General features: G+C 44.3%; 1 protein-coding gene across 1 annotated transcript; it reads left to right on the forward strand.

The window, feature by feature from the left end:
• Positions 1 to 302: 302 nt before the first annotated feature.
• Positions 303 to 16,026, forward strand: VAMP3 (vesicle associated membrane protein 3). The gene is made up of 5 exons (XM_065421157.1): positions 303 to 407; positions 9,442 to 9,523; positions 11,487 to 11,645; positions 12,201 to 12,252; positions 14,097 to 16,026. Coding segments are annotated over exons 1-5 (315 nt in total). The 5' UTR covers positions 303 to 405; the 3' UTR covers positions 14,117 to 16,026.
• The last annotated feature ends 7 nt before the right edge of the window (positions 16,027 to 16,033 follow it).

Here is a 16,033-nt window from a genome sequence, read left to right on the forward strand (position 1 = left end):
ACCCAGGAACCTGCCCCCCAACCTGCCCCCCCTCCTCAGGGACACCCAGGAACCTGCCCTCCAACCTGCATCCCCTCCCTCCCGCAGGGACGCACAGGAACCTGCCCCCCTCCTCAGGGACACAGAGGCACCTGCCCCCTAAGCCCCGCCCCAACATACCTCGCACCTCCCCCAAGCAGAAGGCGGCCGGCAGAAGCGCGCGCGCAGTTACTCAGCCGGGCGCGCGACGCGCGGGAGCAGGCGGTGTGGGCGGGGCCTGGCCAAGCCCCGCCCCTTCCCGTCACATCCCCGCAGCCGACTGCGCGAGTTGCGGTGGTTTCCGGTTCAGGGCTAGTTGCACCGCTTCGTCTTGCGCTGCCGGACGGTTCCCCCAGCCCCCCTCGGAGCCTCGCACCTACCGCCGCCATGTGAGTGCGGGTCCCGGAGCGGCTCAGCGCTAGCTGCCGTCGGGCCGGGCCTGCAGGGAGCTCGGGGGGTCGGACAGCGGGAGCTGCCCGGTGCCCACCTTGCCGGGCGGGAGGCTGCCGCGGGCGGCCCTGCGGGGGCTGCGGGCGCCGGGTGGGCCTGGGGGCGCGGCGCGGCGCCGCGCCGGGAGCGCGAGGCGGGGGGCTGCGCCGGAGGGGGGAAGCCGCTAGTGTCCCCGTGACAGGCCAGCCCTGGGCGTGTCCCTGGGCCGCTGCTCAGTGCACGGGCCTGGGCCGGGCAGGGTGTGGCCGGGCACAACGGTCACGTTCTGCTCCGTGTGGGCAGAGCTGTGGTAGCCCGCGGCATTGCCCGCTCCCGTGCTGCTGCCGGCCGGCCGGCCGCGGGTGGCATTGCCGTGCATGCGGGCCGGGCACGCCTCGCCTTGCGCTGCGGCTGGGCGCTTGAGCCAGGGTGGATCCATGCTGGGTCTGGTGGGCACAAGTCACAACTATTGTACGGGCGGTGTGTGGACAGGACCTGCTGCTGTGGGGACGTGGCGGTACAGCTGGAGTCGGATCTGCACACCAGTGTGTCACACAGGATCCTACCACCACAGCCGGTCTCTGCTTTCTAACCTGGCCGCTGCTATCATCCACTTGTTGTGTTCTGTCTTCTAACTCTGTGCAGGAAGCCTTACATACAGCATTAACTTCATTTACCTCGGTGTTCCTTAGAGTAGTGATTGTTGAGTCGCAAGGGGTTTACTAAGTCACAGAAAACTCATGCTTTCTTTCTCTTAAAGGCGGTGATAGATGTGACTTCTGTAAGGGCTGCCTTTACAGAGTAGGAAAGAGTAAAATACGAATGGCATTAGATCTTTTAACTTTCTGTGGGCAGTGTGGTTGGGGATTTTTTTCCTGTCAAATGACAAGAGCTTTTTTAAAAGGCTTAGCACCAGTGAAAGGAATCTGGGAATTTATATATTCCTGTCTGTTCACAAAACTGGTAAATCATGCATTGTGACTCTTACAGACAGCTTGATGCTGTGCTGTTAAACGACTTCTATGCTAGCCAGTTCATATTAGGTTGACAAAAATTAAGCAAAATGTTCTTTATTTCTAGATTATAGTGTGCAGGGATGGTAAGCTCTGTGATTCTGCTTAGACTCCGATGTTTTAAAAATGAACATAGGCACTCTTCTGAGCCACTCGCTAGCGATTCAGGGAGCCTTTTAAAATATACCAGCAAAAAAAAACCTTTTATTTCTTTGGCCTTACCAGTTGGGAGGGAGGGGGAGGTATTGTGGGATTGTTTATTTCGTTTTGGTTTTGTACTGTTTTATTTTATGAACTAAAGGAACCTGGTTATTTGGTGCTGTTTTTAAAAAATGGCATATAGTGTGATGGAGTATTCATTCTGTAAATTGGCCACCAGAGGGTGTTTATAGTGACAATAGTACTTTGAGCAGTGAAAAAAGTATTAAAGCATTTTAAAATGAAAGAGAGAGAGAATCAGGGGATAGTTCAAAGATTTCTCCTAAAATAGCTGCTACAAAAACACGATCTTGGTCCAGAAAGGACCATTCTGATCATCTAGGCTTACTTCCTGCATTGTACTATCCAAAGAACTGCATCAAGTCTATAATTTCTGTTAGAGCTATAGCATAAGAATGACCACACTGGGTCAGACCTATGGTCCATTTAACCCAATATCCTGTCTTTTGACAGTGGCCAGTGTCAGATGCTACAGGGAATGAACAGAACAGGGCAATTGCAAGTGATCCATCCCGTCATCCATTCCCAGCTTCTAGAGGTTGGAGGTTTAAGGACACCCGGAGCATGGGGTTCTATCCCTGACCATATTGGCTAATACCCATTGATGGACCTATCCTCCCTGAACTTACCTGATCCTTCTTGGAATCCAGTTAGACTTTTGGCCTTTACAGAATCCCCTGGCAATAAGTACTAGAGGTGGAGTGTGCACCCTGTGAAAAAGTATTTCCTCTTGTTTAAAACCCGCTGACTATTAATTGGATTGTATGACCCTGGTTCTTATGTTGTGTGAAGTGAATAAGGATGTGTTATTTATCCCTTTCTCCATATTATTCATCATTTTATAGACATCGGTCATAACTCCCATAGAATCATAGAGCTGGACGGGACCTCAAGAGGTCATCTAGTCCAGTACCCTTCACTTGTGGCAGGACTAAGTATTAACTAGACCATTCCTGACAGGTGTTTGTCTAACCTGCTCTTAAAAATCTCCAATGATGGAGATTTCACAACCTCCCTAGGCAATTTATTCCAGTGCTTAACCACCCTGACAGGAACTTTTTCCTAATGTCCAACCTAAACCTCCCTTGCTGCAATTTGAGCCCATTGCTTCATGTCCTATCCTCAAAGGTTAAGAAGAACAATTTTTCTTCCTCCTCCTTGTATATAAAAGGTTGTTACTTGAAAACTCTTATCATGTCCCCTCTGCCTTCTCTTTTCCAGACTAAACAAACCCAATTATTTTCAATCTTCCCTCATAGGTCATGTTTTCTAGACCTTTAATCATTTTTGTCGCTCTTCTCTACGCTCTCTCCAATTTGTCCACATCCTTCCTGAAATGTGGTGCCCAGAACTGGACACAATACTCCAGTTTAGGCCTAATCAGCGCGGAGTAGAGCGGAAGAATTACTTCTCGTGTCTTGCTTACAACACTCCTGCTAAGACATCCCAGAATGATGTTTGATTTTTTTGCAATTGGGTTGACTAATATTGAGCTTGTGGTCCACTCTGACTGCCAGATTTTTTTCCGCGGTATTCCTTCCTAGGCAGTCATTACACATTTTGTATGTGTGCAACTGATTGTTCCTTCCTAAATGGAGTACTTTGCATTTGTCCTTATTGAATTTCATCCTATTTACTTCAGATCATTTCTCCACTTTGTCCAGATCATTTTGAATTTTAATCCTATCCTCCAAAGCACTTGCAACCTCTCTCAGCTTGGTATCATCTGCAAATTTTATAAGTGTACTCTGTATGCCATTATCTAAGTCATTGATGAAGATATTGAACGGAACCGGACCCAGAACTGATCCCTGTGGGACTCCACTCTATGCCCTTCCAGCATGACTGTGAACCACTGATAACTACTCTCTGGGCATGGTTTTCCAGCCAGTTTTGTACCCACCTTATAGTTGCTCCATCTAGGTTGCATTTCCCTAGTTTGTTTATGAAAAGATCATGTGAGACAACATCAAAAGCTTATATACCACTTCTACCGCTCCCCCCCCCCAACCCACCCACAAGGCTTGTTACCCTGTCAAAGGTTTGACACGATTTGTTTTTGACAAATCCATGCTGACTGTTACTTATCACCTTATCTTCTAGACGTTTGCAAATTGATTGCTTAATTATTTGCTCCATTATCTTTCTGGGTTCAGAAGTTAAGCTGACTGGTCTGTAATTCCCTGGGTTGTCCTTATTTCCCTTTTTATAGATTGGCATTATATTTGCCCTTTTCCAGTCATCTGGAATCTCTCCCATCTTCCATGACTTTTCAAAGATGATCACTAATGGCTCAGATATCTCCTCAGTCAGCTCCTTGAGTATTCAAGGATGCATTTCATCAGGCCCTGGTGACTTCAAGACATCCAATTTGTCCAAGTAATTTTTATCTTGTTCTTTCGCTATTTTAGCCTCTTCTGATCCTACCTCATTTTTACTGGCATTCACTATGGTAGATGTCAAATCACCACCAACCTTCTTGGTGAAAACTGAAACAAAGTAGTCATTAAGTACCTCTGCCATTTCCACATTTTCTGTTGTTATTTTCCCCCCCTCATTGAGTAACGGGCCTACCTTGTCCTTGGTCTTCCTCTTGCTTCTAATGTATCTGTAGCATGTTTTCTTGTTACCCTTTATGTTTCTAGGTAGTTTGATCTCATTTTGTGCCTTGGCCTTTCTAATTTTGTGTCTACCTACTTGTATTATTTGTTTATATTCATCCTTTGTAATTTGACCTGGTTAAAAGATAAGAAAAAAAGGGTAGGTGTAAATGGACAGTTTTCAGAATGGAGAGAGGTAAATAGTGGTGTCCTCCAGGGGTCTGTTCTGGGACCGGTCCTATTCAACATATTCATAAATAATCTGGAAAAAGGGGTAAACAGTGAGGTGGCAAAATTTGCAGATGATACAAAATTACTAAAGATAGTTAAGACCCAGGCAGACTGCGAAGAGCTACAAAAGGATCTCTCAAAACTGGGTGACTGGGCAACAAAATGGCAGCTGAAATTTAATGTTGATAAATGCAAAGTAATGCACATTGGAAAGCATAATCCCAACTATATATATAAAAAATGATGGGGTCGAAATTAGCTGTTACCACTCAAGAAAGAGATCTTGGAGTCATTGTGGATAGTTCTCTGAAAACATCCATTCAATGTGCAGCGGCAGTCAAAAAAGTGAACAGAATGCTGGGAATAATTAAGAAAGGGATAGATAATAGGACAGAAAATATAATGTTGCCTCATATAAATCCATGGTACGCCCACATCTTGAATACTGTGTGCAGATGTGGTTTCCCCATCTCAAAAAAGATATATTGGAATTGGAAAAGGTTCAGAAAAGGGCAACAAAAATGATTAGAGGTATGGAACGGCTTCCGTATGAGGAGAGATTAATAAGACCTGGGACTTTTCAGCTTAGAAAGGAGACTGCTAAGGGGAGATATGATTGAGGTCTAAAATCATGACTAGTGTAGAGAAAGTAGATAAGGACGTGTTGTTTACTACTTTTCATAACACAAGAATTAGGGGTCACCAAATGAAACTAATAGGCAGAGAATTAAAACAAATAAAAGGAAGTATTTCTTCACACAATGCATAGTCAACCTGTGGAATTCCTTGCCAGAGGATGTTGTGAAGTCTAAGACCATAACAGGGTTCAAAAAAGAACTAGATAGCCATTGATGGACCTATCCTCCATGAATCTATTAGCCAGGCGGGGCAGGAATGGTGTCCCTAGCCTCGGTTTGCCAGAAGTAAGGACACCATTCCTGCCCATCCTGGGGCACCTGGCACTGGCCACTGTTGGAAGACAGGATACTGGGCTAGATGGACTTTTGGTCTGACCCAGTAGGGCCATTCTTATGTTCTTACGTATGACCTAGTTTCCACTTTTTGTACAACTCTTTTTTGATTTTTAGATCACTGAAGATCTGGTTAAGCCAGGGTGGTCTCTTGCCATACTTCCTATCTTTCCTATATAGTGGGATAGCTTGCTCTTGTTCCCTTAATAATGTCTCTTTGAAAAACTGCCAACTGTCTTCTCTTGGTTTTTCCCCTTAGACTTGCTTCCCATGGGATCTTACCTACTGACTCCGAGTTTGCTAAAGTCTGCCTTCTTGAAATCCATTGTCTTTATTTTGCTGTTCTCCCTCAATGATTCTAAGGCAGAAGTGGGCAAACTACGGCCTGCAGGACCCTCCTGCCCGGCCCCTAAGCTCCTGGCCCGGGAGGCTAGCCCCCGGACCCTCCCCTGCTGTTCCCCCTCCCCCGCAGCCTCCGCTCGCTCCGCTGCCAGTGCAATGCTCTGGGCGGCGGGCGGCGAGATCCTGGGGCGGTGCAGCTGCAGAGCCCGGCCTGACCCGGTGCTCTGAGCTGTGCGGTGGCGTGGCTGGCTCCGGCCGGGCGGCACAGCTGTAGCGCCGCCAGCCACCGCCGCTCCAGGCAGCGTGGTAAGGGGGCAGGGAGCAGGGGGGTTGGATAGATGGCAGGGGAGTTCGGAGGGGGGCTGGTCAGGGGGCAGGGGTGTGGATAGGGGTCGGGGCAGTCAGAGGGTGTGGAACGGGGGGGGTTGAATGAGGGCAGAGGTCCCAGAGGGGAGGGGCGGCAGTTAGGAATGAGAGAGGGGTTGGATGGGGCGGTGGTGGGAAATCAGGGGGGCGGGTTCCGGGGGGGGCGGGGCATCAGGGGGCGAGAAGCAGGGGGAGGGTGGCGGCGGGCCATGCCTGGTTATTTGGGGAGGCACAGCCGCCCCTAACCGGCCCTCCATACAATTTCTGAAACCCACTACAAAAAGTTTGCCTACCCCTGTTCTAAGGAATGGTAGAAATCTATAACTTCATGATCACTTCAGTCATCTCTTTTCCAAGCTGACTAGTCCCAGTCTTTTTTTTTTTGTTTTTCTTCATATGAAAGCTGTTACATACCTCCTGATCATTCTTGTTGCCCTTCTCTGTACTCTTTCTAATTCTAATATATCTTTTTTTGAGATGGGGTGACAGTAACTGCATGCATTATTCAAGATGTGGGGCATACCATGGATTTATATAGCAGCGTTATGATATTTTTTCTTATTGTCTATCCCTTTCCTAATGCTTACTAACATGGTTAGCTTTTTTTGACTGCCACTGCACATTGAGCAGATGTTTTCAGAGAACTGTCAATGATGACTCTAAGATCTTTCTTGAGTAGTAAGAGCTAACTTAGACCCCATCATTTTGTATGTATAATTGAGATTGTTTTCCAATGTAAATTTATCAACATTGAATGTCATCTGCCATTTTCTTGCCCATTTACCCAGTTTAGTGAGATCCCATTGTAACTCTTCACAGTCAGCTTTGGGTCGTCTGCAAACTTTGCCACCTCACTGTTCACCCCTTTTCCATATCATTTATTAATATGTTGAACACCACTGATGCCAGTACAGATCCTTGAAGGACCGTGCTATTTACCACTTTCTATTGTGAAAACTGACCATTTATTCCTACCCTCTATTTCTATTTTTTTAACCAGTTACTGCTCTGAGAGGACCTTCCCTTTTAAGCAAACTAAGCAGTCATGGGATAAGAGCCTTTTGTTGCAGGAACTTGTCAAAGGCTTTCTGAAAGTCCAAGTACACTGTCAACTGGATCACCCTTGTCCATATGCTTGTTGACTCCCTCAAAGAATTCTAATAGATTGGTGAGGCATGATTTCTTTTTGCAAAATCCACGTTGATTTTCCTCCACATATTGTGGTTATCTAATGTATCTGATAGTTCTGTTCTTTACTACAGTACCAAGCACATTGGTTGAAACTAGAGTTATGCTTACCAGCTTGTAATTGGCAGGATCACCTCTGGAGCTGTTTTTAAAAATCAGTGTTACGTTAGCTATGCTGCAGTCATCTAGTACAGAGGCTGAGTTAAGTGGTAGGTTGCATACCACAGTTAATAGTTTTGCAATTTTATATTTGAGTTCCTTCAGAACCATCTGTTCCTGGTGACTTACGTCTGTTTAATTTCTCAATTTGTTCTAAAACCACCTCTATTGACACCTCAATCTGGGCCAGTTCCTTAGATTTGTCATCTAAAAAGAATGGTTCAAATGTGGAGATCTTCTCCACATCCTCTGCAGTGAAGACCAGTGCAAAGAATTCCTTTAGCTTCTCCAACAGCCTTATCATCCTCTAGCACCCCAATTGTCAAGTGACCCCACTGACTGTTTGGCAGACTTCCTGCTTTTGAAGTAGTTAACAAAAACAACAACTTTTTTGTTTCTTTAGCTAGTTGCTTTTCACATTCTTTTTTGACCTGTGGCCTTATACTTTTACACTTGATTTGCCAGAGTTTATGCACCTTCCTATTTTCCTCAGTATGATTTGACTTCCAATTTTTAAAAGGATGCCTTTTTGCTTGTAACCATGTCCATGCAGTTTTCAGGCATTTCACCTTTGACTTTTCCTTTTAATTTCCATTTAACCAGCTTCCTCAGTTTTGTGTAGTTCCCCTTTTTAAAACATATCCAGTCTTGATTTAAAGACTTCCAAGAGATAGAGAACCCACACATCTCTATGTAAGTAGCTTTATGTTTGACACCTGAGGCCCAGTTGGTGTCCTGTCCAGTGTCCTATCTAGAATTGTGTTCATAATCAATATTGAACGGTGGTACAGCAAGCAAATGATAAAAGGCCAAAATACAGGATATATTGTAGATCAGGGGTTCTCAACCTTTTTCTTTCTGAGGCCCACCCAACATGTTGTTAAAACTTCACGGCCCACATGTGCCACAGCAACTGTTTTCTGTATATAAAAGCCAGTGTTTCGGGGGTAGCAAGCAAGGCAATTGCCCGGGTCCCCATGCCACAGTGGGCTCCCACCAAGCAAAGTTGCTCAGGCTTTGGCTTCAGCCCCATGCAGTGGGGCTTTGGCTTTCTGTCCTGGGCCCCACAGGTCTAATGCTGGCCATGCTTGGGGAACCCCCTGAAACCTGCTTGCGGTTCCCCCCAGGGGCCCCAGACCCCTGCTTGAGAACCACTGTTGTAGATGTCTTATGTGTACAAACTGTAAATGTGCCTGTTCTTCTTCCTCCATTAAGGGTACGCAAGACAAATCAGACTCCTGAAAGGTGTACAGTAGTCTGGAAAGGTTGAGTCCCACTGCTCTACAGGGCTTCTTTCACCTTCTTCTGAAACATCTGGTACTGGCCACTGCCTCTCTATTCTGTGGTGAACTTTTAGGAGAACAAGCAGCGTGTGTGTTGCATGCTTCCAGTAACTGACACAATCTTTTTCTGAGTTTAGTAGCTTCCAAAAAGAATTTAAATTCCCAAATTCAACAAAGGGAAAAAAGTGCACACAAGCTCATGTGCTTTTTATTGCAAAGGGGCGGGGGGGAATCCCTAAACCCATGTTCTTGGCCAATCAAGAGCAACTATACATTACGCTCTGAGCTGTAGTGCCGCTCTTCTCTCTCCCACGTGCTTCTCTGCTCTCTAGTGGCATTGCAGCCATTCATTGGTGGCAAGTTTGGAACAGCTGTCTGAATTCTATGGCTAAAGTTTGCTGCTGAAGCTTCACTCCTCCACTGCAAAAGAAATCTAACTTTCTTCAGCTGCATTTTAGCTCCTTGGGAATGTCCTGCCTTTCTTTGTTATGACCATTGGTATTTACATTTATTTTCACTGGTTTGTGTACCCTTTGTTTGCAAATTACCAAGCATACTTCTAGGTGGTATATAAATGTAATTAACTATATGATATCATAGTGTAACTGTCTCTACACTGCAGGTCAACAAGTGGCCCTGGAAGCTCAAGTAATGCCTCTGGCAGTAATCGTCGCCTTCAGCAGACACAACACCAAGTAGATGAGGTATGGCTCTTGTATAGAGCAGCTTTACTATTCCTTTGACCTTGGGAAATCTGACAGAGGGAAGACATATGGAAGTGTTGTGTGGGCAAAGTTTAAAGTTGTCTGCTTCAGTGTATGAACCAAAAGCTAGAATGTCTTCATCGTTTGTCCCTCTTGCGATCTGAACTATCATCTTGAGACTCATTGCAGGAAACCTGTGATACTTTCCAGGTGTTGACCTGCTCCTGCAGAGATGAATATCTTGTGAGCCAATGTGTTAGCTACACAACTCCGGTTGGTTTCTGACAGAGAATGAGCTTTGCTATTTGGAAATCCACAATTGCCAGGGGTTTCTAGTTGTGTATCAAAACTATGGCAAAACTTCCTGTGTGAGCCAAAAACCATCCTTGGCTGAGACGGTAGCACATAACTTCCTTTTCAGAAGTCATAGGTGCTTGTAGTTATGTTCCTGAAAAATGCTACTTTAAGCGAAACGATGTTAAGTGAATCCAATTTTCCCCATAAGAATTAATGTAAATGGTGGGGAGGGAGGTGTTAAGTTCCAGGGAATTTTTTTTTGCCAGACAAGACTATATTTTATATTTATATATATATATAATACACATACACACAGTAGAAGTTTTAAACAATTTAATACTGTACACGGCAGTGATGATTGTGAAGCTTGGTTGAGGTGGTCTAGTCAGAGGGCGGGATATTTCCCAGGGAATGCCTTACTGCTAAATGATGAACTAGCATTCGGCTGAGCCCTCAAGGGTTAACACGTTGTTGTTGTTAATGTAGCCTCACATGCTACAAGGCAGCACGAATGGAGGGAGGAGACACAGCTGTGTGTGTGTGTGTGTGTGACAAGCATTGCCCCTTTAAGTACACTGACCCCACTCTAAGTACACTGCCTTTTTAAGTAGATCAGCAAGTTGAGACAGCCTCTGCTGTTATCAAGCTCCCTCTGTCCTGAGCCCTGTCGTGTTCTCCCCCCCCGCCTTCTCTGCCCCCCCTCCTGCTGCACAGCAAGCAAGAGGCTCCTGGGAGCAGCTCCAAGGCAGAGGGCAGGAACAGCACATGGCAGTGCGGGGAGGGACAGCTGCCACACAGAGAACTTAGGGGAGCTGTTGTGGGGCTGCCGGTTCACCCTGGTTCCAAGCACCCACCAGGTAGCTCCAACAGGCTGCTCTTTCTGCAAGCAGTGGACAAAGCAGGTGGCTGCCAAACAATGTTCTAAGGGAGCATTGCGCAACTTTAAACAAGCATGTTCTCTAATTGATCAGCAACGTAACAGCGTTAAGTGAGGAGTTACTGTGGTGTTCAAATGCCAGTTGTGGCCTCCATAACTGAGTTTTTCTTATACAGTTCTGACCCTTCTCTAACATGCTAGATTATTAGTGGAATACTTTTTGTTTCAGTAGGAGTAAGTTTATAAACAAAGTTTCTGATATTGAAACCCCAAGGCAGGCACTGGGAATCTCCAACTCCATTACTTTGGCCTGGTCTATACTGGGGGGGTCGATCTAAGTTACGCAACTTCAGCTACGTGAATAACGTAGATGAAGTCGACTTACTTAGATTGACTTATCGCGGTATCTTCACTACAGTGAGTCGACTGCTGCCGCTCCCCTGTCAACTCTGCCTGCGCCTCTCGTCGAGCTGGTGGACGGGAGAGCACTTGGGGATCGATTTCTCGCGTCTAGACTAGATGCGATAAATCGATCCCCGCTGGATCGATTGCTGCCCGATGATCCGGCCGGTAGTGAAGACATACCCTAAGTTCCACAAATCTTTTAACTAATATAAGAACCTAAGTTCAATATTGTCTACTGTTGTTCAAAAAGGCAATATCTTCTGCTTTATTTAAAAACAAACGCTTGAATGTTGTTAATGTTATAAAAGATGTTTGTCAGGATCTGCTGCACACTTAAAGTGTTCAAGGAATGAATAACTTACTGTGACTATTAAATCACTGTAGGTGGTTGACATCATGAGGGTGAATGTGGACAAGGTTTTGGAACGAGATCAGAAGCTGTCAGAGCTGGATGACCGTGCTGATGCACTGCAGGCAGGAGCTTCCCAATTTGAGACCAGTGCTGCCAAGCTGAAAAGAAAGTATTGGTGGAAGAACTGTAAGGTAACCATGACTCGAGTATTTCCAATACAAATTAATGTTACTAAGAACTATAAGTAGCTGAATACTACATAAAGGGGAAGAAATCCAGGTGACTTTAACCATGAAAACACATGGCCAATTTCTGTAGCCTTTACTCATGGTGAATAGTATTTAAGATTACAACATCTGGTCGTTAATGAGCATCTTTCTTAGTGAAGTAGATGAACTGGCCAAAAGTTGGGTGGCCTGGACACATTCCTTTACACAAAACATTCTCCAGGACAGAAATGTGGCCAAGGATAAATGAATGTACTAATTTAAGGTGTTGGAGATCTAGGAGGAAGAAATTCAGTGATATGGATTGAATGACAACACAGACACAGCACTACAAAGAACCTTTAGTCTCTTACAGTCATGTCAGCTAATTGCAGGAAGGCCTGGGAGCACACTCTTTATTTGCTGAGAAGCCAAGACAGAGTGTAAAACATTAATTGTAAGGCAGGGGAGCAGTAGTTTGCCCTCTTTTCAAAATATCTAAGTGAGTTGTTCGTACTAAATGATGTGCTTTTTTAACAGATGTGGGCAATATTGATAGCAGTTGTTCTCATCATTATCATCATCATCATTGGTAAGTGTTTAGCTAAAGCACCGTTTTGTCAGTAGGACTAGCGTACATGGGGCATAAGACTGTAAATCGAATGCAAAAAGTTGTTAATGTAACACTCTCTGGGTGTGACTGCTAGTACATAGGTCATAATATTCAAAAGTTAAGGTTCACACAGTAACGCTAACTTAGCCATATTGCATGCTTGACATATGCAGTAGTCCAAAGTAATACTTGCGCTGCTAAATTAATGTTTGAACGTAATCTGTGTGATATGGTGAAGTTATGGCTTCTGTGGGAACCTTAACTGTTGAATCTCAGGCTCTTGCGCACTGAGTAGAAATGGGATCCCGCATGAGACTGGGACCCCTGAGTCCCAGTCCCAGCTCTGCCAGTGACTGTGAGAGTGACCATGTCACTTGATCACTTCTTTGCCTCAATTTCTCAATCTTTAAAATGGGGATAATGACGCATACCTCACAGGGGTTTCCGAAGAGTAATATGAAATGCGTTGAGCACCTTAGCTGACGGGAGCTGTGGACATACACATTTCTCAAATTCATCTTTCATAGTATTTCTACATTTATTAATCCTTTAGGTTCCAGGTTCAATATCCTTATGTCACTTTTCTTTCTTGCAAAGCAGTCTGGCCCTCTTCTATTGGGTCACACCCTTTTCCTAATTCCAAAATGGGTACTCCAGCCAATCAGACTCCCCTTGCTGTCTTCCAGCCCAGAAGTCAGGCAAAACAAACAACAAAAAAAGTAGGGAAGCTTCATATGAGGTTCCTCCTCCAATCCTCAATAGTGCTTAGATAACAAGGTAGTTAGGCCAGATCTACACTGTAAACTTACATAGTTATATCAGTGTTGTGCAGGGGTGTATAAAATCCACACCCGTGAGCGACGCAGTTATATCTACCTAACCCCTGTTGTAGACAGTGCGATGCTGACAAGAGAGCTTTTCCCTTCAACATAGCTACCGCCTCTCATGGAAGTGGATTAACTATGCCAATGGGAGAAGCTCTCCCATCAGTGTAGTATTGTCTTCACTGAAGTGCTACAGTCCAAGCAAGAGCCTTGATCTGCCTAGCCTCACTTGAGTGCAGGAAACCCCACTGACTTCATGCTCTAGCTCTCCTGCTGTAGCAGAAGCCTGGGGGAGGAGGAGGAGGACAGTCAGTTCTCAAGGATTCATCACCGGTGAACAAGCTGTTTAAACAGAAGTATATTGCAGTAGAAGTTTTAAGAGGAAAGAAATTCATGCTCCCTTGTTTGATATCCAGATTTCACTTTTCCCAACTTCTGAATGTTGCCAGATGTACCCTTGTGTATACGATAGCCACAAGCCCTTTATTGTAACTGGTAACAAACCTATAAATACAAATGCAAGTGGAGATGTTTCTGGTGTGTGCAGGGAAGACTGTGGATTCATACTCTGGCCATAGTAGAGCCAGGGAGCTTATAACTAGTTACACTGCTTGGTGTTCAGCTGTTTGAATTTATGATGTAGCTGTTAAAAAGCTTTCCAGCAGGATTCATTTACTCTCGAGCTCTGACAGCGTATTCATTTCTCCCCTTTGGACCTGTTTGTACCACAATCTACAGCAACTAATAGTGATGCTACAAACAGAATTGTGACCATAGGTGAGAAATACCCGGTACATGAATTCTAAAAGCCAGTCCTGTGCAAGAATGAAACTATCATAAAACAAACACAGGAAATTATTTAGAATTTCCTTATGTTGAATACTTTGAGTGTTCAGTAGCTCAAGTCTTTAAGTTGCAGGATTGTTTTATGCCTCTTTGATGTGGGAGGGTGAGGGGAAGAGAACTGTTGCTTTTCCAATCCTTATTTTTCTGTTATAGTCTGGAGTGTGTCCTCATGAGTTACAAGAAGAAATGCAAACCAGCGGAAGCCATCTCTCTCCTTCAAACCTGCTGTATTCTCAAGCTCTCACCTGCTGATGTATAAAGCAAAATTATTTTGATTAGTCATGTGTTAACTTTCTCTGGTTTATAGGAAATGTGCCTTTATTTAAAAGTTATACTCCTAATTTTAAAATGCTAATAAGCACAGCCCACAACTTGCACAGTGCCTTGGTAATCTTGAGTATGAGCTGGTGAAGAGGATTTCATGTTTGCATTTCAGAATCTAGAAGCAATGTATTGTTGCCAGTGACTACTGCATTCTAGATAAATTTGAAGAGTATGTTTGGGTATCTGTCCTCTTCGCTGTCTCTTCCGTGCCCCAATTTAAAAGTGTCTTTTCTGACACACTACTAAAGGGGTGGGAGCCAAATCTCAAATTTGTGCCTTCTTGGAAGAAACTCTTAACACCTTTGCCATTTGAACAGACTTTGCCTGCCTTGTCTTACTCCATTAATGCCTTCTGACTGGTTGTGGAAGAGCCTGCCACCCTTGTAAACACTACTTGTCGTTCACTGCTGTTTTATGAATATGCAGTTAAATTCTATTCTTGAAGTTCTAAAGATTTGAGCACTGAACCATTAGTGCTGCCTTGTGGTATTTGTGATTAAACACTTCTTTATAAGGTGTTTACATTGTCTTCAAAAGACAGTCTGTCACTTTTTGGTGTCAGTACCTTTTAGTAAAGGTACTAAAAGAGTACCTTTAAAAATGTTTAGTGTTTGTCATGTAGACGCTTACCAAAGTTGGTTTTGTTTGGGGTTTTTGTCTTTTGCCAAAAAGTAGTTCAGTGAAGGCTTTTCTCTGCAAGCCAGCAAGATGTTTCCAGTGTAGAATCAGTGCCAAACGTAGTTTAAAATTTTATATATATTTATATGTAAAATGTTTGCATTACTTCACAAATTGTCTTCCCTCTAAACTAGTCCTCAGAGTGAGTGTTCCCCTAGGACTTCAGGAAAGGCTGGTAACAAATGCTGTTGCCTCTTCCCTCTTATGGCCAAACTTTTTAGGTATGGGTGACTACTCTCCATGAGGAGGGAAAGAAATAACTTGGTGCTTCACCCATTGAGTCACCACTGTGTGTACTCTGTCTAATCTGTCTGTTTCTAATTTCTTCCCAGTCCTTGTTTCTACTTGTCTCTTTTTTCCTCCCTTACTTTTCAGGGTAGATTTGCAAGTAGCTACACTGTGAAATTGATTCACAAACCTAATCAACATAGCCTACTTCTTTGAGTGTTGGATGTTGCTTTGGCTGTTATCATAAAAGATGAGCCAGACTCTTGATGGACAGCTACCAGAAAGATGTGACTGAGCACTCAGAGGGTGGCTAAGCCCAATGGTGGATCTGTTCTCTAAGCACCTAGGGAGAAATATTGACCTCTTTACCCCAAAGTACAAGATGCTTTAGACTGGTTTTATTTTTATTTTTTTAATTTTTTTTTGTAGTGAGTGTTGTGGAAAGTTGCTCTGTTGGCTTATAATTAACTATCTAAGGCCTTGCCTGTTTCTCTGAGGATGAAGAGGGAGAGAAAGGCAAGGATTTCTGTGCCTACTGAAGTACTTTAATTTCTGCTCTACCTTCATCACTGTAGTGACTAAATGTACAAAGTCTGTTAAAATAACTCTACTGTATAAATGCATCATGGACCAGTAACAAAGCTAACTGTACAAACTGAAATCTTATTAACTCACAATTAAAACACTTTTTACTATTATGTTTAAGCTGCAGCTTTTAAAGGAATATCAACTCTGTACTAGTTCCTACACTTTCAGAGGTTTCTTAGTGTATGTCATCAGGCAGGCCTGTGTCCCTGCACTGTGCTGGCAAAGAGGCCTTTGTAACGTTTAATAAAGTGGCTTTTGAAACTTCCTCGTGT

This window comes from Emys orbicularis, chromosome 22 (assembly GCF_028017835.1).
Source record: "Emys orbicularis isolate rEmyOrb1 chromosome 22, rEmyOrb1.hap1, whole genome shotgun sequence".
Lineage (NCBI taxonomy): Eukaryota > Metazoa > Chordata > Testudines > Emydidae > Emys > Emys orbicularis.